Below are 23,445 nucleotides of genomic sequence, written 5' to 3' on the forward strand. Positions count from 1 at the left end.
AAGGCGAGAGACTGAGAATGAAAGCTTAACATTTCTTTTTCTAGTTTCAGGTTCTGATGTTGCTTAAAAGAGGTAATGGTGTGTTTTTGCCCCTGAACTAAGAATATACTACTGGTCAAAAGTTTGGAATAATTAAAGGGATAGTTCACACAAAAATGATAATTCTGTCATCATTTATTCACCCTCAAGTAGTTCCAAACCTGTATGAATTTCATTGTTCTGTCGAACACAAACGAAGATATTTTGAAGAAAGTTTGTAACCAGGCTGTTTTGGGGCACCATCGACTTCCATAGTAGGAAAAAAAATATTATGGAAGTCAATGTGTGCCCCAGAACTGCTCTGTTCCAGAACCCACATTCTTCAGAATATCTTCCTTTGTGTTCAGTAGAACAAAGACATTCATACAGGTTTGGAACTACTTGAGGGTGAGTAAATGATGACAGAATTTCCATTTCTGGGTGAACTATCCCTTTAAGATCGTTTCAAATGTTGTTGAAAGAAGTCTCTAATGCTTACCAATGCTGCATTTATTTGATCAAAAACCGTAACATGATGAAATATTATTACAAAATAACTTTTCTATTTGAATATATTTTTAAATATAATTTTATTCCTGTGATGGCAAAGCTGAATCTTCAGCAGCCATTACTCCAGTTTTCAGTGTCACGCGTTCCTTCAGAAATTATTCTCATATGCTGATTGGGTGCTCAAGAAACATTTCTTATTAAAATCAAAGTAGAAAACAGTTGTGGAAATACTTTCGTGGAAACCGTGATAGACTGTCATTAATTTCATGACTGGTAAAGTGTTTTTAATGAGGAAGAAATGAATGAGTGCACTTTTAAATAGGTGAGAAAATTAGAAAACGTGAAGTGCTGAATCTCTGTTTGAATCTCAATTGTAATTGATTCAAAAAGGCTGCAAATCAAATCACTTATTTCAGGACACCAAATTTACATTTATATCGAAAAATAAGGCAATCAGTGCACTATTGACAGTTTTTTCTTATTGTATCTTGATGGTAAATAGTTTACAATTTAGTTTTAAGAATTTAAAGGGATAGTTCATTCAAACATGTCATCAGTTACTGTTATTCTCATCTTGTTCCAAACATACAGGTGCATCTCAATAAATTAGAATGTTGTGGAAAAGTTCATTTATTTAAGTAATTCAACTCAAATTGTGAAACTTGTGTATTAAATAAATTCAATGCACACAGACTGAAGTAGTTTAAGTCTTTGGTTTTTTAATTGTGATGATTTTGGCTCACATTTAACAAAAACCCACCAATTCACATCTCAACAAATTAGAATACTTCATAAGACCAATAAAAACATTTTTTTTAGTGAATTGTTGGCCTTCTGGAAAGTATGTTCATTTACTATATATGTACTCAATACTTGGTAGGGGCTCCTTTTGCTTTAATTACTGCCTCAATTCGGCGTGGCATGGAGGTGATCAGTTTGTGGCACTGCTGAGGTGGTATGGAAGCCCAGGTTTCTTTGACAGTGGCCTTCAGCTCATCTGCATTTTTTGGTCTCTTGTTTCTCATTTACTCTTGACAATACCCCATAGATTCTCTATGGGGTTTAGGTCTGGTGAGTTGCTGGCCAGTCAAGCACACCAACACCATGGTCATTTAACCAACTTTTGGTGCTTTTGGCAGTGTGGGCAGGTGCCAAAACCTGCTGGAAAATTAAATCAGCATCTTCAAAAAGCTGGTCAGCAGAAGGAAGCATGAAGTGCTCCAAAATTTCTTGGTAAATGACTTTGGTTTTCAAAAAACACAATGGACCAACACCAGCAGATGACATTGCACCCCAAATCATCACAGACTGTGGAAACTTAACACTAGACTTCAAGCAACTTGGGCTATGAGCTTCTCCACCCTTCCTCCAGACTCTAGGACCTTGGTTTCCAAATGAAATACAAAACTTGCTCTCATCTGAAAAGAGGACTTTGGACCACTGGGCAACAGTCCAGTTCTTCTTCTCCTTAGCCCAGGTAAGACGCCTCTGACGTTGTCTGTGGTTCAGGAGTGGCTTAACAAGAGGAATACGACAACTGTAGCCAAATTCCTTGACACGTCTGTGTGTGGTGGCTCTTGATGCCTTGACCCCAGCCTCAGTCCATTCCTTGTGAAGTTCACCCAAATTCTTGAATCGATTTTGCTTGACAATCCTCATAAGGCTTCGGTTCTCTCGGTTGGTTGTGCATCTTTTCTTCCACACTTTTCCTTCCACTCAACTTTCTGTTAACATGCTTGGATACAGCACTCTGTGAACAGCCAGCTTCTTTGGCAATGAATGTTTGTGGCTTACCCTCCTTGTGAAGGGTGTCAATGATTGTCTTCTGGACAACTGTCAGATCAGCAGTCTTCCCCATGATTGTGTAGCCTAGTGAACCAAACTGAGAGACCATTTTGAAGGCTCAGGAAACCTTTGCAGGTGTTTTGAGTTGATTAGCTGATTGGCATGTCACCATATTCTAATTTGTTGAGATAGTGAATTGGTGGGTTTTTGTTAAATGTGAGCCAAAATCATCACAATTAAAAGAACCAAAGACGTAAACTACTTCAGTCTGTGTGCACTGAATTTATTTAATGCACGAGTTTCACAATTTGAGTTGAATTACTGAAATAAATGAACTTTTCCACGACATTCTAATTTATTGAGATGCACCTGTATATGACTTTCTTCTGTGGAGCACAAAAGTAGATATTTTCAAAAATGTCTCTGTGTTTTTTATCTAAACAATGACAGTGGGGTCTAATGTTATTTTGGACACCATTGACTTTCATTGACAAAAACTGTTCATCAAATATTCATCAAAATGCTGTATAATCTTTTTGAGAGAGTCAGGTAAAAGACAGAATTTTCCTTTTTTTATGTACTTCGAATTCCTTTAACTATACAGACTTAATCCATTTATTTCTTAATATTAAAAACTAATACTGCATCTCTGCATAGAACATCTACATACAGGGCCATACAACTGCACACTGTAAAAAAAAAAAATCCGTAAAATGAACAGTAAAAAAATACGGTAGCAACATTTTAGGTTTCATGGTTTTAACTTAAAATTACAGTTAAATACCATAATTTCATTAACTGATATAATGTTAATATACCAACCTATTGAATTACTGAAATCTGTTTTGTACCTTTGAAATACACTGATAACCACCAAATGCAGGTGGTGATGAGAAAGTCACGTGATGAACCAAAGCCCATCACAAGCAGCTTTTAAATAATAACATATATAGAAGGTGCACAGTGTCATTCACACAAACACTAAACACTATCATGGTGAGACTCATTAAACTGAAATATGCAATAAACATTGTTTTAACAACATTAGATGTAACATACAACCCTAATAAACATAACTGATAAGAAAAAAACTAAGAAGAAACATTATTTCAACATAGTTATTTAAAAGAAAAAACATCCAATCTGAAATGCAACGCAGGGAATTCTGGGAACGTCAATTTAAGGTTTTTCCCTGTAAATTTTACATTCGTTTTCACTTCCAAAAACGCAATTTCACCGTAAAATTGTCTGAAATGTCTATTACAGTTTTTCATCGTATATATTAGGGGAACTTACCGTTAACCATTTAACAGGTTTTTACTGTAGCATTTTCACAGTTTGTTACTGTTAAAATAACGGTCATTTTTTACAGTGCAGCACTTTTGCACAGAACATCAATTTATGAATAGTGCAAAGGTTTGGCTGACAACATAAAAAGGGAGCTAATTAATATTATAAAGGCTGTGTCAAACAGTGATACCACAACCTAACCATCTAGTCCCGGCCCCACTCTTAAACTCATTCTGACGCCACGTACACACTTTCATGCATTCCAGTACATTTAGACAAGCAAAGTAAAATTCCAGAGAGAAAGTGATTTTTCATCTGTGGATGTGGAAATTTCATCAACATTACTGAGAAGTTCCTGTATGAAATATTATAGTAGTTAAGTGGCGAAATGCAGTCTTAATTCATTGAGTATATTAGAATGCCATATGTCAGAACAACCGGTCAATTCACAATCACAGGTAATGAAGAGATGCAGCGGTATGCCAGCTAGACTGATTGCTTTCAGCGTCAAAGACAAGACTTTCTACTTGCACTATATGACAAATTACCTGACAGAACTGTGCTGAAAAAAAAGGCAGCCAGTTAGAAGCGATGGCTCAGTATCACACTTCCAATTTGTTTACACCTTTCAGATTTGGAGTGTCTGTGTTTACCATGAGCAAAGAGTGTGAGGAACTGTCATGCAGCAGTAACTCACTAATGATATCTAAAATACATGTTACTGTTTTGTTTCAGCAGCACATTTAGGTAAATGGAGCATAAAGAGCATCACGATACGTCTGTTATCAACTTCCTTCTTGCAAAAAAAGAAAAATGAGAGTACTTAATGAAACATGTTAATAGAATGTTTGCTTTTTGAACGCCTGGCAGATAGGACTAATGAATTAATACCCAAGGTAGAACATTTTGGGTGCAAATACAATCATTATGGCTTTTGTCATCCAAAAAAAAAACAATCAGCTATTAGTGAGGACATTTGCAATAGAGGAGAAATTGACAATTATTTAATTTGAATCAAGACCAAGAATTGGTAAAAGTATGCAATGAAACCAGATGGAAGCCTAATTATAAAACAAATAGAGGTTGTTTTTTCCCTCATTCTCACCTCTGTATGTCCTCTAGCTTCTCTACTAAAACTTCCCTGGATCTCTGAGTCTGAGGCGAACATTTGCAAAAACAATCTTTGAATTTGTTCTTTCAGGATTTGGACACGTCAGTCAAGTATCAGAATAACAGGAAGGGAGAGAGACTGGAACATCTGATATGGTTTACATGTGTCGGACCGGGTGATTATTCCTTATTTAGCAATACTTCACATCATATCGCTACCACCAAATGTTTGACCAATTATGGAAATGCCCAAATTGCAAAAATATTGTGGCCAGAGGTATAGCTAAGGGTTGAGAAATTTAAGTATAAGTAAGTACAAGTGTAAGGAAATACTCAACTTTATTTTCTTTGTATGGAGTTTGTTGAACAGTGCAATTTAAAATTATTTATTTGTTTTCTTTTAACAGCTATTTTTATGTTACTTTTAGTTAGATTTTTTTCAACAATAAATAAGAATAATGCAAATGAGTTAATAAAAGTAATTTGAGAGTAATAAAATGCTATTTAAAAATGTATTTATTTTTTTGTAACTTGTGTTCTAGGCAAAATTGTTTTATGAATTTTATTCAGTGTTTGTAGGGTGAAAAATGTTAAATCTACACTATTTTCATATATATTATCAATCAAAAGGTTAAGATTTTCTTTTTTTTAAAGAAATTAATACTTATAATAGCACAGACACATCAAATTGATCAAAAGTGACAGTAAAGACATTTATAATGTTACAAAAGATTTCTATTTCACATGAATGCTGTTCTTTTGAACTTTCTATTCATCAAAGAATCCTGGAAAAATGTAGCATGGCACATTTAATTGATCAAAAGCGAAAAAGACGTTTGTAATGTTACATATATAATATTTATGATGTTTTCTATCTCATAAACATGGGTATTTTTCATTTCAAAAGCATACAATTGTTATTGACATGTTATTGAAATGTTATTTATTTGACCCCTTTTTGCACACTGGCCCCTCTTTTTAAATTTCTATAACAGCTACCGGATGTGTCTTTTGATGTCTGGATGTGTTGTACTGTCTTCAGACACCTCATTAGAACTAATAATTCATATTAGCTCATATTTGTGGAGCATTTTGTCATTTTGTAATCTCTGGTAAAAAAAAAAAAAATTGCTAGCTGCACTGCGAGTTCTTCTGGTTGAGTCTCATGGCAATTTGCAGAAATCAGTGCTGCACAGAGCGCACCCTGTCAGAATCCAGATTGAGGAGAGCTCAATTTCCCCCTTTTCTCGCAAGAGCTGAGAAGAAAGGAGAGATGGAGCGAGAGAGAGAGCGAGAGATGAAGCCTGCAGCAAGCCTGTGGGTCGCCCAAAAAGACATATAAGTTTCAGGCTAGGCACACTGAAACAGACTGACCACATGCTGTTAGTGAGCTGTCAGTTTTTGGGTAGAGAATGTGCTATCTGTGAACCACCATCGAACAGAGCCAAAGAACACGATGAAAGGGTCAGAACAGTGGTGGGGTGCTGAGATAACATCATATATCTCTGCACTTTTTGTAGTGACTCTGAATTCAATTCTTAGAAAGTTTTTTTTTGAGGAAAGATAATGTGGTAGCTATTTTAGCTGGACTGCCTGATGTACCATATAAGTATATTCATAAGTCAGCGTGTTTACAAATGCTTCTATACAAGTGCACTTTTGCTGTATCAAGTTTGGCTGTTTATTTAAAGGATGAAAAGGGAAATGGGGGTAAGATGACAGATCATACTGCTGGCTCCTGTTAAAGTATTTGATTCGATCTCTTTAAAATCCCAGTTATTTCTCCTGGACAGCAATGAGATCAAGATGAGACTTTTACTTTAAGTGATAGTTCTGCTATTCTGTCTGAAACTCTGCCCTCATTAAAAACTTAACATTTACTTAAAAAAAATGTCTGTTTTTCGCACAAATTAAAGTCAGCGGGGTAGGACTGTATGGTTTGCAATTTTACTGATTTCAACTGACTAATGAAAAAGAAAAAAAGAAAAAAGCTCCAGGTTTATTGTGATTATTTGTAGGCCAAAAATGACTATTAATAATGATAATAATGATCTTTATTATTATTGCTATTTTAGGATAATTACTACTACTACACAAAATTTTAAATAATTTAATATTCTATAAAGTATCAAAAAAGAAATCCTAATATGGCAACTCTTTATTTTAGGGTCTTTTAACTAGTTGCTTATTAGCATGCATATTACTAGAATATTAGCCATTTATTAGTACTAATTAAAGGGATAGTTCACCCAAAAATGAAAATTCTGTCATCATTTACTCACCCTCAAGTAGTTCCAAACCTGTATGAATGTCTTTGTTCTGCTGAACACAAAGGAAGATATTCTGAAGAATGTGGGAAACAGAGCAGTTCTGGGGCACCATAGACTTCCATAGTATTTTTTTTTCCTACTATGGAAGTCAACGGTGTCCCAAAACAGCCTGGTTGCAAACTTTCTTCAAAATATCTTCCTCTGTGATCGGCAGAACAAAGAAATACATACAGGTTTGGAACTACTTGAGGGTGAGTAAATGATGACAGAATTTAAATTTTTTGGGTGAACTATCCCTTTAAGCACATATTAATGCCTTATTCTACATGACCTTATTCTACATCCCTAATCCTACCCAATACCTAAACTTAACAATTACCTTACTAACTATTAATAAGCAGCAAATTAGGAATTTATTGAGGGAAAAGTCATAGTTAATAGTGAATAAGTGTTCCCTCTTCGAAAGTGTTACCATTGCGATACTTCAACTAATCATGCAGCCTTATCTTCTTTTGTATTCTGCAGAAAGAAAATTATGCAGGTTTGGACCTGGACCGACATGAGGCTGATTAAATGTATACAGATTTTTCATTTTTAGGTGAACTGTCCCTTTAAATGAAACATAACAATAAAGTCTTTCTCTGAGTGAAAAAAGTCATCTGGGTGGTCTGCGTGTGTATGTGAGAACAGAATTCTATACGTTATTTGAATGTTATTTGAGTAACATACAGATAATTTGTCAGCACTTGAACATAAGCATGAGCTCATGTCAGGTATTTTGCATGTGAGCTTTCATAACACACCAGACTATTTATACTCTGGCATGTGTCTCGAGTCTATTATAACACCCAGCACGGCAAAGCCATGAATAAGAGCTAGACAGTGTGCCGTGCAACACTTCAAACCCAGTTCATGTGCTATAAAACAGACCTGGTGTCATTGCTAATCAGACCCATCTATTATGTTAATGCGAGTCAGGTCTCATCTCAGTTTGGCGCACTTAACCCATCTGTACAAGTCATTACAGCTTCATTATAAAAATACTAAGTGCTACATCCATTCAGACGTGGACGGTGTGATTGTTAAGCATGCTGTCCGTTGCTGACTAGACGACAATGACACTCAAAAGTGGATTTACAAAAGAGCATTTGAGGGGATTTTTAATTTCCTTGAGTGAATCTGCTATTTACAATCTGTGCTAAGAGTATCACACAGGCTATGCGCAGACTGGTTTTATTTCTGTGTGTGAAATTAGTGTGAAGCTCTGAAGAAGATTTAGAGTTGAGCTAAACAAAAATATCTCATGCATTAAGACAAACAATATGACTGCCATATTATGAGTCTAATCTTTAAGCTGGTGTTGATGAACAGCTCACCGCTTACAGCGTTGAAGACAGTTTGGCTTCCTGCTGAGCGCATCCAATCTCATGTGGATCTGAAGATGCTTGAGCTAAGTTTTTACTTCCTCCATGCTTGACAGAATTGAGATGCTGTTAGACGTTACTGGAGTACAGTGCACAGCAAATCCTTCTTACTCAGTATTTTTGGACTTGGTTTTCAGTTAAAAATATCTGTACATTCTTAAAACAACAAAGTACTTGAAAAGTACATTTCTATGGAACTTTACTCCCCCATTTTCTTCATTTCTAATCCTATTTAGGAAGACCAATTAGATCTTACTACTAATGATTGTATGCTTATTTGCTCTAATTATATCAAAATGATATAAAATATCAAATGATATATTAAATGATCATACAAGATCAATAATAATTTAAAGATGCCAGTTTGTCAGCCCGAGGAGGTAGGCTAGATGAGTTTTATTTCCACCCAGAAAAGTTATTTTTCCACATTTACTTTAACATCTCAGAGGAGTCTTCCTGACCAGTGTTGCCCTCATCTTGCTCAATGGAGCTTGTAAAACACTATTCTCTTTCTTTTCTTTTCTGTTTTTCTGCAAACTGAAATGAATATAAGCTATTAAATGGCAAAAGGTTTTTTCTTGTTAATGCATAAATCTAACAAACGTTTGTGAGGTTTAACAGATGAGGTAAGAAAAATAAACTTACTACTACATATATTCACTGAAAACAGATCTTAGATTATGTTTACATCTGGTTTTGAGATGGGTTTTCAGTGATCTGATCACGAGTGGTCAGTCGAGACACATTAACGCTTCAACCTGGTATTAAATATGACTACTTGTGTTTGGATTTTGTCGAGACACTCTCCTCTTATTCCGTCACACTCTACAATACATCACTTTAGCAGAGCACAGAGAGCAGTGCACAAATACCAGTTGTTTAGTCTGATTCACACTCCACTGTTTCTGCATCCAAAGGCTCTATCGGATCTCAAAAGAAAGCAACAAATAGTGCCAATATACACTCACGGTGCACTGTAGTACAACTGAAATTCATGATCCTAACTGTTATCTCAATACTAAAATCTCAAATGCCCAGATAGACCATAATCAATGCGTTTACACACATAGCGAAGTCTGAATCGCTTGTGTGATGGGCGAGTGGTTGCGAATAGGGACCAATAAGTGTTTATACAAATGCCAGGTGTAAATGTGGTCTTATCTTATTGCTTCTCAAGAAAATTTATATGGTTTTAATTATATTTTTTAGTGTAAAATGAGACAACGATAGATATTAAGATTAATTAATTAATGTTTCTTTCAGAAAAGTGTGAATTATAAACAAATATATTGTTCAGTAGAAAATGGATGTGTTAGCTTCCATACCCCCTGGTAGGAACACCAGCAAAAAGGTTTTATATCACAGCTCAACTGTGGTGTGAAAGACACGGTAATGGAAGAGGGGAGTTTGGGGAAAATGTGAAATGAGGTTTAGTGAGTAAGAGAGAGACGGTGGGGTGCTTAAGGGAACATCTCAGGGGCCTTAGAAGGCTGACTCCTTTACTAACTGACAGAGAAGGACTCATACTTCTCACTCACAGCAGTAAAGACGGACAGAAAGAGGAATATAACAAGTACACCAAAAAGCTGTTCGAAACAGAATGTGAGGGAGAGGCAGAAACAGGTGATTGAAATATACAGAGGAAGAAAATAAAACAGAAAGAAGGGAGGGAGAGAAAGAAAATTAGGTTTTTAAGGCAGGGGGTGATAAATCATAATAACACTACTTTTCAATGGTGTCTTTCAAAGATAACAGCATTGATATATGTAATAAAGATGAAGAATCTTGTTTTGATTTAGGTTTAGTGTGTTCAAGTGTGTTAATATGTAATAAGTAATATTACAGCACTGGAATTTGTTATTGTTTTTTGTAAGTGCTCACTGTAGTTGTTTATTAATAAGCGACGGCAGCAATGTTGTCTCCAGCACACAGTTCTCAGACACATGTTCCTATTTCGATATTAAGTCAGAATAGTTTTTGGAAATTTCTAATTTTAAAGATTTACATTTGTGTTTCAACTTGCAAATGAGCAAATGCTCCACAATAGATACCTGATATCCAGATGAGTGCATCACATACAGTATTAATAGGAACAGTTCACTGTTTAGCCAAGTTATTTGTGCAAAATCGGATTTCATGAGTTAAGCGGTTTTGTGACATCACATCTGGCACATCTGTGCACCCCTCCTCCACAGCTGTCCTCACCGTGTTTCAAAACAAAGTACCGCCCATGAAAACTCTTCGCAGAATGATCTCGGTTTCTATTGGGCTCGATGTTCGGTGTCTTTGTGCCCCATTATCACAGCACTTGACATTAGACCTCAGCACTTCAGATTAAAGTCAATCTGCATACAAGCCAACTTTTTGAGAGTATATAACCACAGTATGGAGGAGTAATAATCATTAGCGTCTGTACTTGTAAAGTCATTGTATTCACCCTTGGGCAAGATTTTCAATTATGTTTGCTTTAATAGTCTCGCACTCTTGTCTTTTCTCTTTCTTAGGACCATGACTTTCCTGTGTTTACTGTTTTGTTTCTAATGAAGCTCCTCTCTGTTGTTATATAAGCAACATGTAGGGAAAAGCAGCGCTGATTTTTGATTACTACAAAATTAGAGAGTAATAAAGGTAATATTTCCAGCAATATCTGGAAATGTTGGTGAAAAGGAATTCTCATGCACCTACAGCCATAAATCTACATTTAAATACATTTCTGAAGCAAATATTCAACCTAAACATTTTCCAATATCAGCTAATGGTGGCATGGGATAAGCGTGCAGATTAGTTAAAAGTGAGATGTTTACATCGTTTTGAAGTCGAGGACAGTGTACTCAGGCCAGTCGATGTAGCAGACCACCCTGCCGGGCAGCTGGTCCGTGTCGGAGTAGTAGTATTGGGGGAAGGCCAGCAGAAGAGCCAGCACCCAGATGACCCCGATGACCACCTTTGTCTGAGTTGCAGACATCCTCTGCTGCAGGGGATGAATGATGGCCATATATCTGTGGAAGAAACAGACAGATGTGCTGAAAGCTCCACATCTGTTGTATACTGAGGTGCTTACTGCTTACATTTTTTTCTTGATGAGCAAAAACAATAAAAATGAAATCTAATTATTAAAAATTGAACAAATACATTTAATATTAAAACATTTAAAGGAAGAGTATCATGCAAATTAGCTGAAAATTTACTCACCCTCAGGCCAACAAAGATACAGATGAGTTTGTTTATTCATAATAGCAGATTTGGAGAAATTTAAAATCACATCACTTGCTCACCAATTGATCCTCCGCATCCTCTGAATGGGTGCCGTCAGAATGAGAGTCCAAACAGCTGATAAGGCTGCACGATAAATCGCATGCGATGATCATGCGCATCTCGTCTGTAAAGCCTGCGATTATGAACGCGATATTGCGTAGCTTGTCAGTGATCTACGGCTCTGTGTATTTAATGCTGCTCCATCTGAAAGCATATGATGGAGATTTACTACTAATCACAGAACTGGCTTTACTGACGGGATGCACATGACAATCACATGCGATTTATCATGCAGCCCTATAATAATCCAAAAGCAATCCACACAAACTCCAGTCTATCAATTGATGTCTTGTGAAGTGAAATGCTGCGTGTTTGTAAGAAACATCCTTCATTAAGACACTTAACTTTAAACTATTGTTTCTAGCTCAAATACAAGTCCTTGGTCCATAATATTTCTTTCTCCATTGAAGAAGTCATCTTGCTGAATTGGAAGAGAAATATGCACAGTTTCTTTTACAAGCAAAAACAGACTTTTTCACTGGATGAAGCGTTATTACATATTATGGACTCGCAAACACACAACTTTTTACTTTTCAAGATGTTCATTGATGGACTGGAGTGGTGTGAATTACTTGCGGATTACTGTGATGTTTTTATCAGATGTTTGGACTCTCATTTTGACGGCACCCATTCACTGCAGAGGATCCTTTGGTGAGCAAGTGATGTAATGCTAAAATTCTCCAAATCTGTTCAGATGAAGATACAAAGTCATCTACATATTGGATTGCCTGAGGGTGAGAAAATTTGCTGGAAATTTTGATGTTTGGGTGAACTATTCTTTTAATGCACGTTTGTGGTTCAGTAAATATTGTGTGAACTAAATGTTTTCGTTCTGGTTAAGGAAAATGTATTTTATATAATCAAATAAATTAAAGTCTGAAATGCATTCAGTAATTTGATGTTAATTGAGTTATTTTAAGTCTTAATTATAAATCTCATTAAATAGCATTTTTACATAAGAAAAAAACTCCAGCCAGGAGAAACTCTTCAAAGAGAAAAGAGTGTATTCACTTTCAGAAAACCTTGGTGGTGTAAATGAAGACAAGCTGTCTGCTTTCGGATTTCACTCTCAGCACATTCTATTTAAACCACTTATTTTCCCGCTGTGATCTTCATTGATACGTTGCAGCTCGGGTTGTGCTTGAAAGCATGAGATATTGTCCTGCTCTGCACTCTCAACAAGTTAATCTGTCAACACATCAGTGATTTCATCACACACACACACACACACACACACACATCTCTGTCCAGCACAACGATCTCAGTGTTATCTAAGATAAATCCTCTTAAATAATTTGCTCCAATATGGAGCTGTATCATTATAAAACGGAATGAAAATGCACAAAGAGTAAATCCCACACGCACAGTTTACAAACCTATTGAGCGTCTATAATAGTGGATTTGTACGGTTTTTAGATTTGGATTTGTGCTTTAGTAACAACAGGCTAGTGTATCATTGTGATAATATGAGCTCTGCAGTAATAAAGATCTGTTCCAGTTATCGGTTATATGGACAGTGAATATACACTTGTGGCAGGATTTATTTAATTCATTTGGAGCTGGGAAAAACCTTGCAGAACTTAATGTACAACTTTCAGATAGTATTTAAAGCCAGGCTATGTCAGCATTTTAAAACAGTAAAACATTGCTTTGTTCCTCTTAGAAGCTGTGTGCAATGTGTGGTCTCTAGAGTTGAGAACCAAGATTTTCACGATGTTTGGCTCTGTTAAAGGTTCTCAGCGTGAAACATACAGTGCGGCCAGTGAAGTCTTGATTTTTGAGCGAATGACTTTTATGAGCTGTTTCGTTTCGGTGAATCACTAATAATTATAAATCATTTGGAACAGTTTCTCAGTTAATCTCACTGATTTACTAAACCGCAATTCAAATTTTAAAGTGATTGGACCTTGGTGAAATTTGTTTGAGTGCCTACTCTCAAACTAAAGTAAATTATTTTACATAAGATAAAAATAGTTTTAATTTTGGCTGAAAGAGAAAATGTTCAAAAGTGCGAATCAATAGACTGTATGCCTAAATTGAAAATAAAAATGTGACTTTACTTGAAAATGTGATCAATTAAGCTTCCTACACAACAGATAGTCTGGTGTCATATATTATTGAAAAGCATAATTGTTTCATGTAGACCAAACAATATCAAGTACAGCTTTTGGGCCACGTTTTGGTAGCTTCAGGTGTTCTCATTTCAAACAAGCCCAAACTCAACATACCACACTGCATATCTTAAGATAATCATTGTAGTGGCATTACATGCTGTTTTGCTAAAGCCAAAGGACATCCGGGATCTGAACGTGTCTCGATGATGATGATACTTTTTTCAACACCATTTGAAAATGTTGAAAAGTTCAACCAATACACCTTTTTCCCAAGGAGTCTATTGCATTTTAGATTATGGGAGGCACTTCTGATCTGGAAAGTCTCACTCAAAAGAGTTAAATAAATAATTTCAAATACTGAGGTTGCATTACAAATAACCCTTTTCCGTCAGTTTGATTGAATGAGCTGTAAATTTTCCTTCATATTATTTTCAGATGTCAAGAGAATACTGTAACATTTGATATTTTTTGGTGACGTGGTAAATCAAGAATATCTATGGCAAGTGTAACGGGGCTGGCAAGACGTGAGACATGCGGATCCATGTGCAAGCTTTTATTTAAAGGCATGGTCATAAATACAGGCAGGGTCGAAACAATGGCAAACAGGTATGGCAGGGACAAGACAAAGAGTAATCCTAGGACAAGCATGGGTCGACGATCGGTGAACAGTCTCCAAAGGGGCTAACAAGAGAGGTAATCCAAAACGTAAGCAATAGTCCAGGCAGGGGAAAGCACAATCCGAAACAGGCAAGGCAAGGCAAGGCAAGGCAAGGCAAGGCAAGGCAAGGCAAGGCAAGGCAAGGCAAGGCAAGGCAAGGCAAGGCAACTAACAGGGCTCTGTAGAGTAGCTAACAACTAGAACAGTGATAAATGCATACAATACTCGGCAGTGAGGGAGAGAAAGTCCATGGCTTAAGTAGGGTGTGTGATCAGTGCAATCAGCTGTGTGTGCAATCAGTGCAATGGATGATGGGAAATTGAGTCCAGTGTGATGTGTGCTGTGAGAGTCAATGTGGTGAGCGAGTGACCTCTGGTGGTGAGTGAACGGAAGTTCATAGACCGGATTCGTGACAGCAAGATTATTTTCCTCCTGATTATTTTCTTGTTTCCTTGTATTCCACTATAACAGTATGAAAAAAGATAACATACACTGCACATTTGTGGTCTGCTCTCCCAATTGAATATTCAATGAATAATTCACTGGAATGTTCTAAGAATCTCCCAAATTCCTCCAAAAGTCCAGGTTGATTTTCACGTGGATGCTTTAAAATGGAATTGCTGGTGCCTATAACCTTCTGCACTGACATATAGCACAACTGTGCCTCCGGCTGACCAGTGTTCGATTCCTTCCCCCTCTCCTCCCAACACTTTTCTGTCAATCTCCACTGTCCTGTCATCTAAAAGCACAAAAAGACCATATATATATATATATAATGTTATTGTCTCTGATCCCTACACGCAGTGTTCACTGTATTGATTCTAAAGCAGGTAAATACAATATTTTCTATCTGTCAAAATGATAAAAATCACTTTGAAATATCACTAAATGTTCCAGTTGATGAACATCTTTGATTAAGGCAACTGTATGTTACATAATACAGACATATATTACTACAGTGATATCTAAAACACCTGTGATATTGAAAGAAACAAGCTTTCGGGTTATTCATGGTCTGTTGATCATTAATTCTTTTAAACTTAAAAACCTAGTTTTTGAAAATGCTTATTGTTGCATTCATAGAACAAACCTTTGGTTGATTGTTTACAGTTTAACCGAAGTTACAAGTTACTCCCTTCATCTGCAAGTGTTAGGTATGGTGGGTGGGTATACTGGGAAGGGACAATGAGTAAAGACCAAGCAGGGACTGTTTTACTGGTTTGGGCTAAGCAGTCAGATTGACAGCTCTTGCATTGAACATTCATCATAGAATAGGCCTAGCACACAACTGGAAGATGAGTGCTCATCCAGGATCGTATTACTTCAATTCAATTCAAGTTTATATAGAGCTTTTCACAATGCAAATCATTGCAAAGCAGCTTTACAGAAAATTAAAGTTTCTACATTATATTTAGTAGTAGCTTACCAATGGTGACTATCTCAAGTTGATGTCCATATGGCAGAAATGTACAGTCGAATCATGCAGTTAGTTAATGGCATATAATCAAACAGATGGTGAACAGATGGTTAACAGCAATGATTATATGTTGCGATCAAACTATAGCAAAATTTGGTCATTTTGTATGTTGTTTCAGGGTTGGCATCATCTGATGTCCTCTGAGGTCCTTCTTTTACTTATTCTTTACATTTTTACACATGCAAGTAATTCTTAAGTTCATGTGTTCAAGCGATTATTGTCATGGATTCTTCTTTCCCACAAAGAAACAATTTTGTCTCATGTAAATGGGTGGACCCTTGTGTTTGTTTAACCATGGAAAAAAGTCCCAACAAATTTTACATTTTTACCAATTTAAGTGAAATGAACACAATAAAATTAAGTTGTGACTGGGGTCAAGAATTCTGTTGCTTCAGCTCATTTTAATAAAGGTTTTTAAAAAATTTTTTTATTGTGTATTAAATTAAATTGTGTACTTTAAATTATTAAAATAATAAAAAATGTATATATTTATCTAGAAGAAAAAGTCAGTCACATGGTTGGCTGCTACTGAAGTCAAATGTGCAGATAGACAGGGATCAAGAACTGCCATACCCCCCAAAACACAAACAATGTATGTGATAATTGTTAAGAGTAAACAGCTGCAGAATTTTAAATTAGCTTCTGATTCCCATCCTATGGTATCTACATAATCTGGTTTACTATTAACTCCAGGCATTAATGGCAGTAATGGTGTCTTTTGTGACACCCTCCATACAAGCCAATGTTAAGCAGAGCTCTTGATAAGGCTGACTGGTTCACTTCTATTTCTTCATTAGAACATGGACTCTGTATCTCCTTCTAAGTGACTACCGGCCTCTCTCACTTCATTAAAAAGTCTCCTTATGGTTTGTGCAGAGAGTTTTGAGGAACAAACCTTTCTAACTTGTTTGGCTATTGTTTTGTACTTTTATTTCCTTCTCCTGATTTTTAATTAGTCTCTAACTTCCTGGAATGCTCTAGTCTGATATTCACAACTGTCCTTTAGTTTCACAACCTGAATAATGATCCATTTATTTTAATAAATCATAAGGTTCAGGCCAATTGTTAGGCAGTTGTGTCCTTGTTAAGACACTTGTTTTTCCTCTGTGTAAATTTAGAGCCCATGCATGGAATGAATATTTATGCATACAGAATATTTATAAGAATATTGGTAAACTATGTGACATTGAAATAAAAATTCTGTCACCATTTACTCACCCTTATTTTGTTCAAACCCCATATGACTGACTTTCTTCTTTGGAACACAAAAAGTCAATATGAATACAAATCTTTCCCCTTTCACTTTGATTTTATGGAAAAGCATGTGCAGAATATTGCCTGCTCTTTTCCATATAATAAAAGTGAAAGTGGAACATTGCTAGATCATCTTTTATGGGTGTTTTATAGTTTGACAGATCAATCCCCATTTTTCATTATTTCTGTTCATACGGGTTTATAAAAATAAGGTTGAGTACATTATCATAAAATGTTCATTTTAGAGGAAATTATTGCTTTGAATTTCCTTGAAATTCAGTGCCTCAAAGTATAAAAGCAAAACATCAAAGAGAACAAAACGTCAATTTGACATTGGCAATTCAGTAAAATGAGAGAACTTCCACTCCACTGATAATGGGAAAACCTTACAGCTAAACCACCAGCAGGCACATGCACACACACAAGCTTATAAGTGATGGGCAATCAGATTTTTTCCCCATGAATTTGTTTTCATCCTCTCCGGTCATGCTCAGTTAAAGTGATGTCCTGAAGTACAACATGATTACATACAGTGCCAGAAAAGATGAGTGAGTAATGAGGAACTGACAATAGACTCATGGCAGAGTCTCCAGCAGGTGAAGAGGTCAGACGTAGCACAGACATACATTTGAGCACATCTGTTTGACATAAAGCTCAGAGCAACAGATCATCGGTCTGAACAGCGGCAGGGCTAAATCAATAACGACAACATGCTAGAGGGAGCAGAGACGGACAGTGCGGTTACACAATGTGATGCTTGCAGTGCTTTTCTTTCAAATTTAGCTTCTGTCTGGTAATTTTATTAGGAATCTTATTCCTGCCACACATGACAGTTTGAACCTCTGAGCCATGCGACGTTTCACCAGCACGCAAATGCTCTTTAGCATGCCTTCACAGCTCGACTTTGAGGAGTCTGTGCTTGTTAGCACCTTTACATCTTTTTAAATGCAAGAAATAAAATAAGGAAGTAAAAACAGCTGAGATGAGTGAGAGTGTGAGATGTTATATTTGGACAGAGAGGCTTATTAATCGTTTATTGCTAATAAAGCATGTAACACAATTATGTCACACACTGCAGCTCAACCTAAGTTGCACAGAGGTGACAGCCTTGCTACTGTTTGTGAATGTACACCCGTCTGCATTTGTTAACAAAACAACTCTGACTCAACCAGAGCAACAGAGCTGAAATATGGGCAGGAAAAACACATCAGCCAAAGTGCCTAGGAGAGTTTGTATTGGAATAATTATTTACAACTGGGTTTTACTGGATGATTTTTACACGTCAAATATCTAAATATAAATATAATTAATATTATACAATATGATTGAAATATAAATAAATAACATAAAAATATAATAAATAAAAATATGTTTTTCATTTTTTGAACGCCTTTGTTATTATGCTTGCATTTCACTAATGCCTGGACCTTCTTAAAGTGTAAGGGAAGTAGGGACTGATCTTTTTTTCATATTGTAGTTAAACGGATTAGTGAAAAGAAAAAAATGTAGGGAGGAGTTTTGGTTCTATCCAGTTGTTGATTGGATGAAGGCTAATCTGACTGTGAGTCAATTGCAAGAAAGTAGACTAAATGATTGGAGAAGTATTTAGATATTAGGAAGATCTGGCTATGATAGTTTGATTTAAAAATATATAAATAAAGTGACAAATTAAATGCATGGATGATTTGTTCACAATATTATAAATAGCATGCCCTTAGAAAATAGATATAGGGTGCATTTTCATTTTATACTGACTTTATCTGTTTCATCTAAAACAATTTAAGGTTTTTCAGAAACCATGCATTCTGAAAATGCTAATTAAATGTTATTTCTACATTACATCTTTAGACATAATTCAATTTTCAATCCTCCTATTGCCCATTAGTTGATAGTAATCAAATGCTGCCTGACAGAAATCACTTAAAACTGGCAGAAAATAAAACATGCTAAAATTCTACTGAAGCATACTCCCAGAACTACTCAGAGTGCTTAATGAAAAGCTCTGGCTCTGTAAATGTCTTCTTTACAAGAAAATCAAGGCATTTGCTGTGAGTTATTTGTTTGTAAACCCATGATTAATTTGCTGTGTGCTTCATGTTTAGAATGTAATCTTGGCTTACTTTTTTAAAGAATCTTCCTAAGATAAATAACCCCCAAGCATTTCCTCTATAAGGACCTGAACACAAACAGTGTAGTCTTCCCTTGACGCCTGCCCTCCATCTCCTCCATGGGTCTAATAGAATTGTATAGAAGTTCATGTGTCTGCATGTAGATAGATGAAAGCAGGCGCTGTTTTTGAGTATTAGCTGTGCTGTGTCAAAAGGTTGGAAAAATGACATCTTAGAATTAGAACAGGGTGATGAAAGGTCAGACTTTGCCTGAAATCCAGCCCCTCTTGTGAATAATCCCTTATGCTACACATGGTAATTGAATGAAGAAACAAGGCAGACACAGCACTCTTACAATTATCTCATCACTACTCAGCCACACACACACAAAAGAAATTAACATTCCTAAACGATGACTATGGAAGGTTATGAGTGGGATTATCATCTATCATATGACATCACAGACAAATGATCTCTGACATATATGCTCTGATAATTCCTAATACGGACTTGAAAAGAGCTACAACATTATACTTGTGTTTGGATTGTAAAAGCAGTAGCCTACTAATCATTAAACAATTATTAACAATAACTAGCATTACTAATACTGCACATCCATAGTAACCATAGTTTCAGTCAATATAAGATGCCCCTACCTTAATTAAAAAATCTCAAACAAAATCACATTTAATTTATTTTGACATTTCATGTGAATGTCAACATGTGTAATACTCAGCTAGTCAAATAGTTTTGAGGTTAATTGATCAATTTTGTGTCTATAGAAAATAGTAATCTGTGACATTGTATAATGTTGAATACCAAAGTGGTGTATGTGTGTGTGTGTGTGTGTGTGTAAATGTATAGTAAATAGTAAATGATGTTCATCTGAAAGTGTAGCAATGCAATCAGGTTTTCTGTAAGGGGTAGGTTCAGGGTTAGGGATAGAAATATCATTTGGTCAGTTTAAAACTAATAGAAGTCTATGAAAAGTCCCCACTATTCACAGAAACAAACATGTGTCTGTGTGTGTGTGTGTGTGGTTGTTTGTTAATGAGGGATTTTGGACCCATTCATGTTTTTAGATTTGTGGAATAAAAAATATCGTTTTTATTTTGATGTGAAATTATAAAATTAGTCCTTTTTGGGTACAATGGCTTCTTTGAATAATTTTATATGTTCTGCTATGGCAACTGATTAGCTTCTTTTTTTGTTGTTGTTGTCGTTCTTTTTCATTTCTTTTAATAGCACATTGGCTGATGCATCATCGTGGTAAACTTATATCTAAACATAACAATTTAAAAGTAAATGCACACTGTTAAGAGGATCATCTTCCCCCATTTTACCATATACAGTTACTGCTGTAAAACCATAATAAATTAATATGGAAACTACTAAGCAGTAATAGAAGCATCAGGAAAGCAGATTTCTTTTCTGTTTTTGACCATAATGGTGGCCAATACCAAATACCAGTTATTTTATACAGTCGGAAGGAAACTACCATTGCCATTTTTGTAAGGGGCTTCTTAAAGAACAAAACGAACTAATCATTTAAATGTTGTGCGCTTTTATACTTTACATACTTTTATATATTGTGTACATTTTTTAACAACAAAACATGCAAAGAAACCCAACGTTTCCACACGCGCACTGCTGAGATCCGCGTATGGCGCGTGCACAGTGTGAATGGAAACGATTGAACTTACCTGTCGAGTGCAATCGCGCTCATTGAATATATAGAAGCGAAGACGGCGGCTATGGGAAAGAAGTTGTGGAATCGGCAGTAATAGAGTCCGAAATACCATTCATTGTGCACAGAGTAGACAAAGTTTATAACGGTGTTGAATGCGGACATTGACGCTTCAGCGAATGCTAAGTTCACGAGGAAATAGTTCGTCACGGTTCTCATGCGTTTGTGCGCCAAAATGATCCATATCACCGTGATATTGCCCACCACGGAGACGATGACAATTGTGCTGTAAGCCACTGCCCAGAGCACTATTCTCCAAACCGGTTGCACAAACTGGTTCCAGTATATCTCGGTTTCATTCTGTGCAGTGGAGTTGGTTGTCCAGTTACTTTGGAAGTCAGTGGAAGTGATGATAGAATCCATTACTATTAGGGGAAAAAAAATATTGGGTTAAATCTGTTTTTGGCCTAATCTTCAATCGACCATGTCTCCTTTTGAGAAAAAAGTCAAATTATTTAATTTCATGAAGCAAAATGAGTTCAGATTCGTGTCCCTCAGTTGTATGCAATGAGAAGGCAGAATGAGCCCTGTGATTTTTCCAAAGAAGACAAGACAACAGATCGCAACGCCGTGCTCCTTCACTTTTCCTCATCACGAAACCAATTTTAGCTCTCGGTTACACGCACCTCGCTCCTCTGAGCGTCACTGCCAAGTGCGCAGAACGTGCCAAAAGAGAAGACGCGCGCACAAACGAGCAGATGCTGTGAACACGCGCTTCTGAGAGAAAACGAATGGGACTCTTTCTTTCAAATGCAGTTCTGTTTTTTTTTTTTGTTTGTTTGGTTTTTTTTATACGAAATATGAGTAATCTGCATATGTGATTCAGAACGCGCCAGGTGTGCCACGCATGTTGGAAGATCATTTTTGGTGGCGCGCTGACGAGGTAATGAAACAAAAAGAATAAACGTGTTCACTGGAAATCCTTTTTTTTTTTTTCTTTTGAATATGAGATATGATTAATTCACAGCGCATCTTGTATATAAGTTGGAAGATGTGTGGTCCTTTCAGGTTGGAAAGAATATTCTAATATGAGACTTCACGTTTGATAACGATGTCAGTGATTTGGTATGATGCCTTTTTCAAGTTCCTTTTCACATTAAACCCCTTATTTACCTATCCCAACTCATTTCAATCTGACGCAAGTAATTCAGTAAAAGCTCACGGTCCCCACCTGGTGGTTCCATCTCAGTTCGCGTTAAATTTGAACTCAATCTGTATGTCGGTTAAGACAATGCATGATGGACAATGCTAAATATATTTTTATTTTTATTTTTATGATAAGTTGTAGGCTATTTGGCCAGCCTCAGAATCAGTTGGAATACTAACAGCAAGCCAACATTTGCCCAACGTCAGAGGCTCTGAATGGGCATAAATCCCTACATCCACGTTCCAACATTTAGTGGCAAGCCTTCCCAGAAGAGTGTAAGCTGTTATGGCTGCAAAGGAAGGGATTAATGTTTTATATGTTCAACAAGATGCAGGACCATCAGTGAGGCCAGACCCTGACGTTGTGTCATGCAGCCTGACATGCGGTTACATTTCCTCCTAAAGGTTTTTCCTGGGGTTCTGGGGAAAGGCTTTGTGGAGGCCTTTCAAATGATGGACATTGCTTGCTTTGTACAGGGTGTTCTCATTCTTTTGGGCATAATTTTCCTGTCATCATTCTGCATACAGAATACACGCATTATTCAAGTGGATATGTCCATGTAACAAGGGATGTTTTGATGCTGTGATTCAGAGTAATCCCAGGGAACTGCCCTTTAGAGAGCAAATTTTCAGCATTTTAGTGAATCACTCCTTCAAACAACATTACATTGTTATGGGCCTTTTGGGGGTTGCTGTAAGGTGTTGTTAATTAACTTTTTTCTTTTTGCATTCGAAGTCACTGGTTGCTGTAGCTCTAAAATGATTTAAAATAAACCCTTTTTTTAGATAATCACGCACTGGAGAAAAGATTTATGGTAGTATCTTCTTTTCACTAGTTAGTTTGTTTTCTTCTTGTAAAAAAAAACTCAACAAAAGGACTCTGCAGGTATGCAAATTATGTTGTTGTGGACCTCTTTTATGATAATCAATTCAGTGGGTTTAGGAGGGTTGGAAATCGCATCACATGCATTACATGAATTGCAGATTCCTCCAAGAACCTCTGTAGGGCTTAGAGAAGCATGCAATTGTGATGTGCATGTGGCAACTCATCGATGTTAATTAACATGACAGCATCTGGGTTGCAGACATCTAATTTTACCTGCACATATGGGCATATTTTTTATTATTATTATTGTTTTGTTGATTGTATAAGATATTTTCTTAAACCGGTCAAGATTACCTTGAGGAAATTGGTTCACTCAAAGGATTGAATGCAATG

General features: G+C 36.3%; 1 protein-coding gene across 1 annotated transcript in view; it reads right to left on the reverse strand.

Annotated features, from left to right (window-relative positions):
* Positions 1–21,689, reverse strand: part of tacr1a (tachykinin receptor 1a) — a 34,234-nt gene extending 12,545 nt beyond the window's left edge. Inside the window, exons 1-2 of the mRNA XM_058777427.1 lie at positions 21,037–21,689; positions 11,212–11,406 (exon numbers count right to left, since the gene is read on the reverse strand). Of these exons, the coding sequence (XP_058633410.1) occupies positions 11,212–11,406; positions 21,037–21,443 (602 nt within the window). The 5' untranslated portion in view covers positions 21,444–21,689. The remainder of the gene's footprint in view (positions 1–11,211; positions 11,407–21,036) is intronic.
* Between the last annotated feature and the right edge of the window lie 1,756 nt (positions 21,690–23,445).

This window comes from Onychostoma macrolepis, chromosome 05 (assembly GCF_012432095.1).
Source record: "Onychostoma macrolepis isolate SWU-2019 chromosome 05, ASM1243209v1, whole genome shotgun sequence".
NCBI lineage: Eukaryota > Metazoa > Chordata > Actinopteri > Cypriniformes > Cyprinidae > Onychostoma > Onychostoma macrolepis.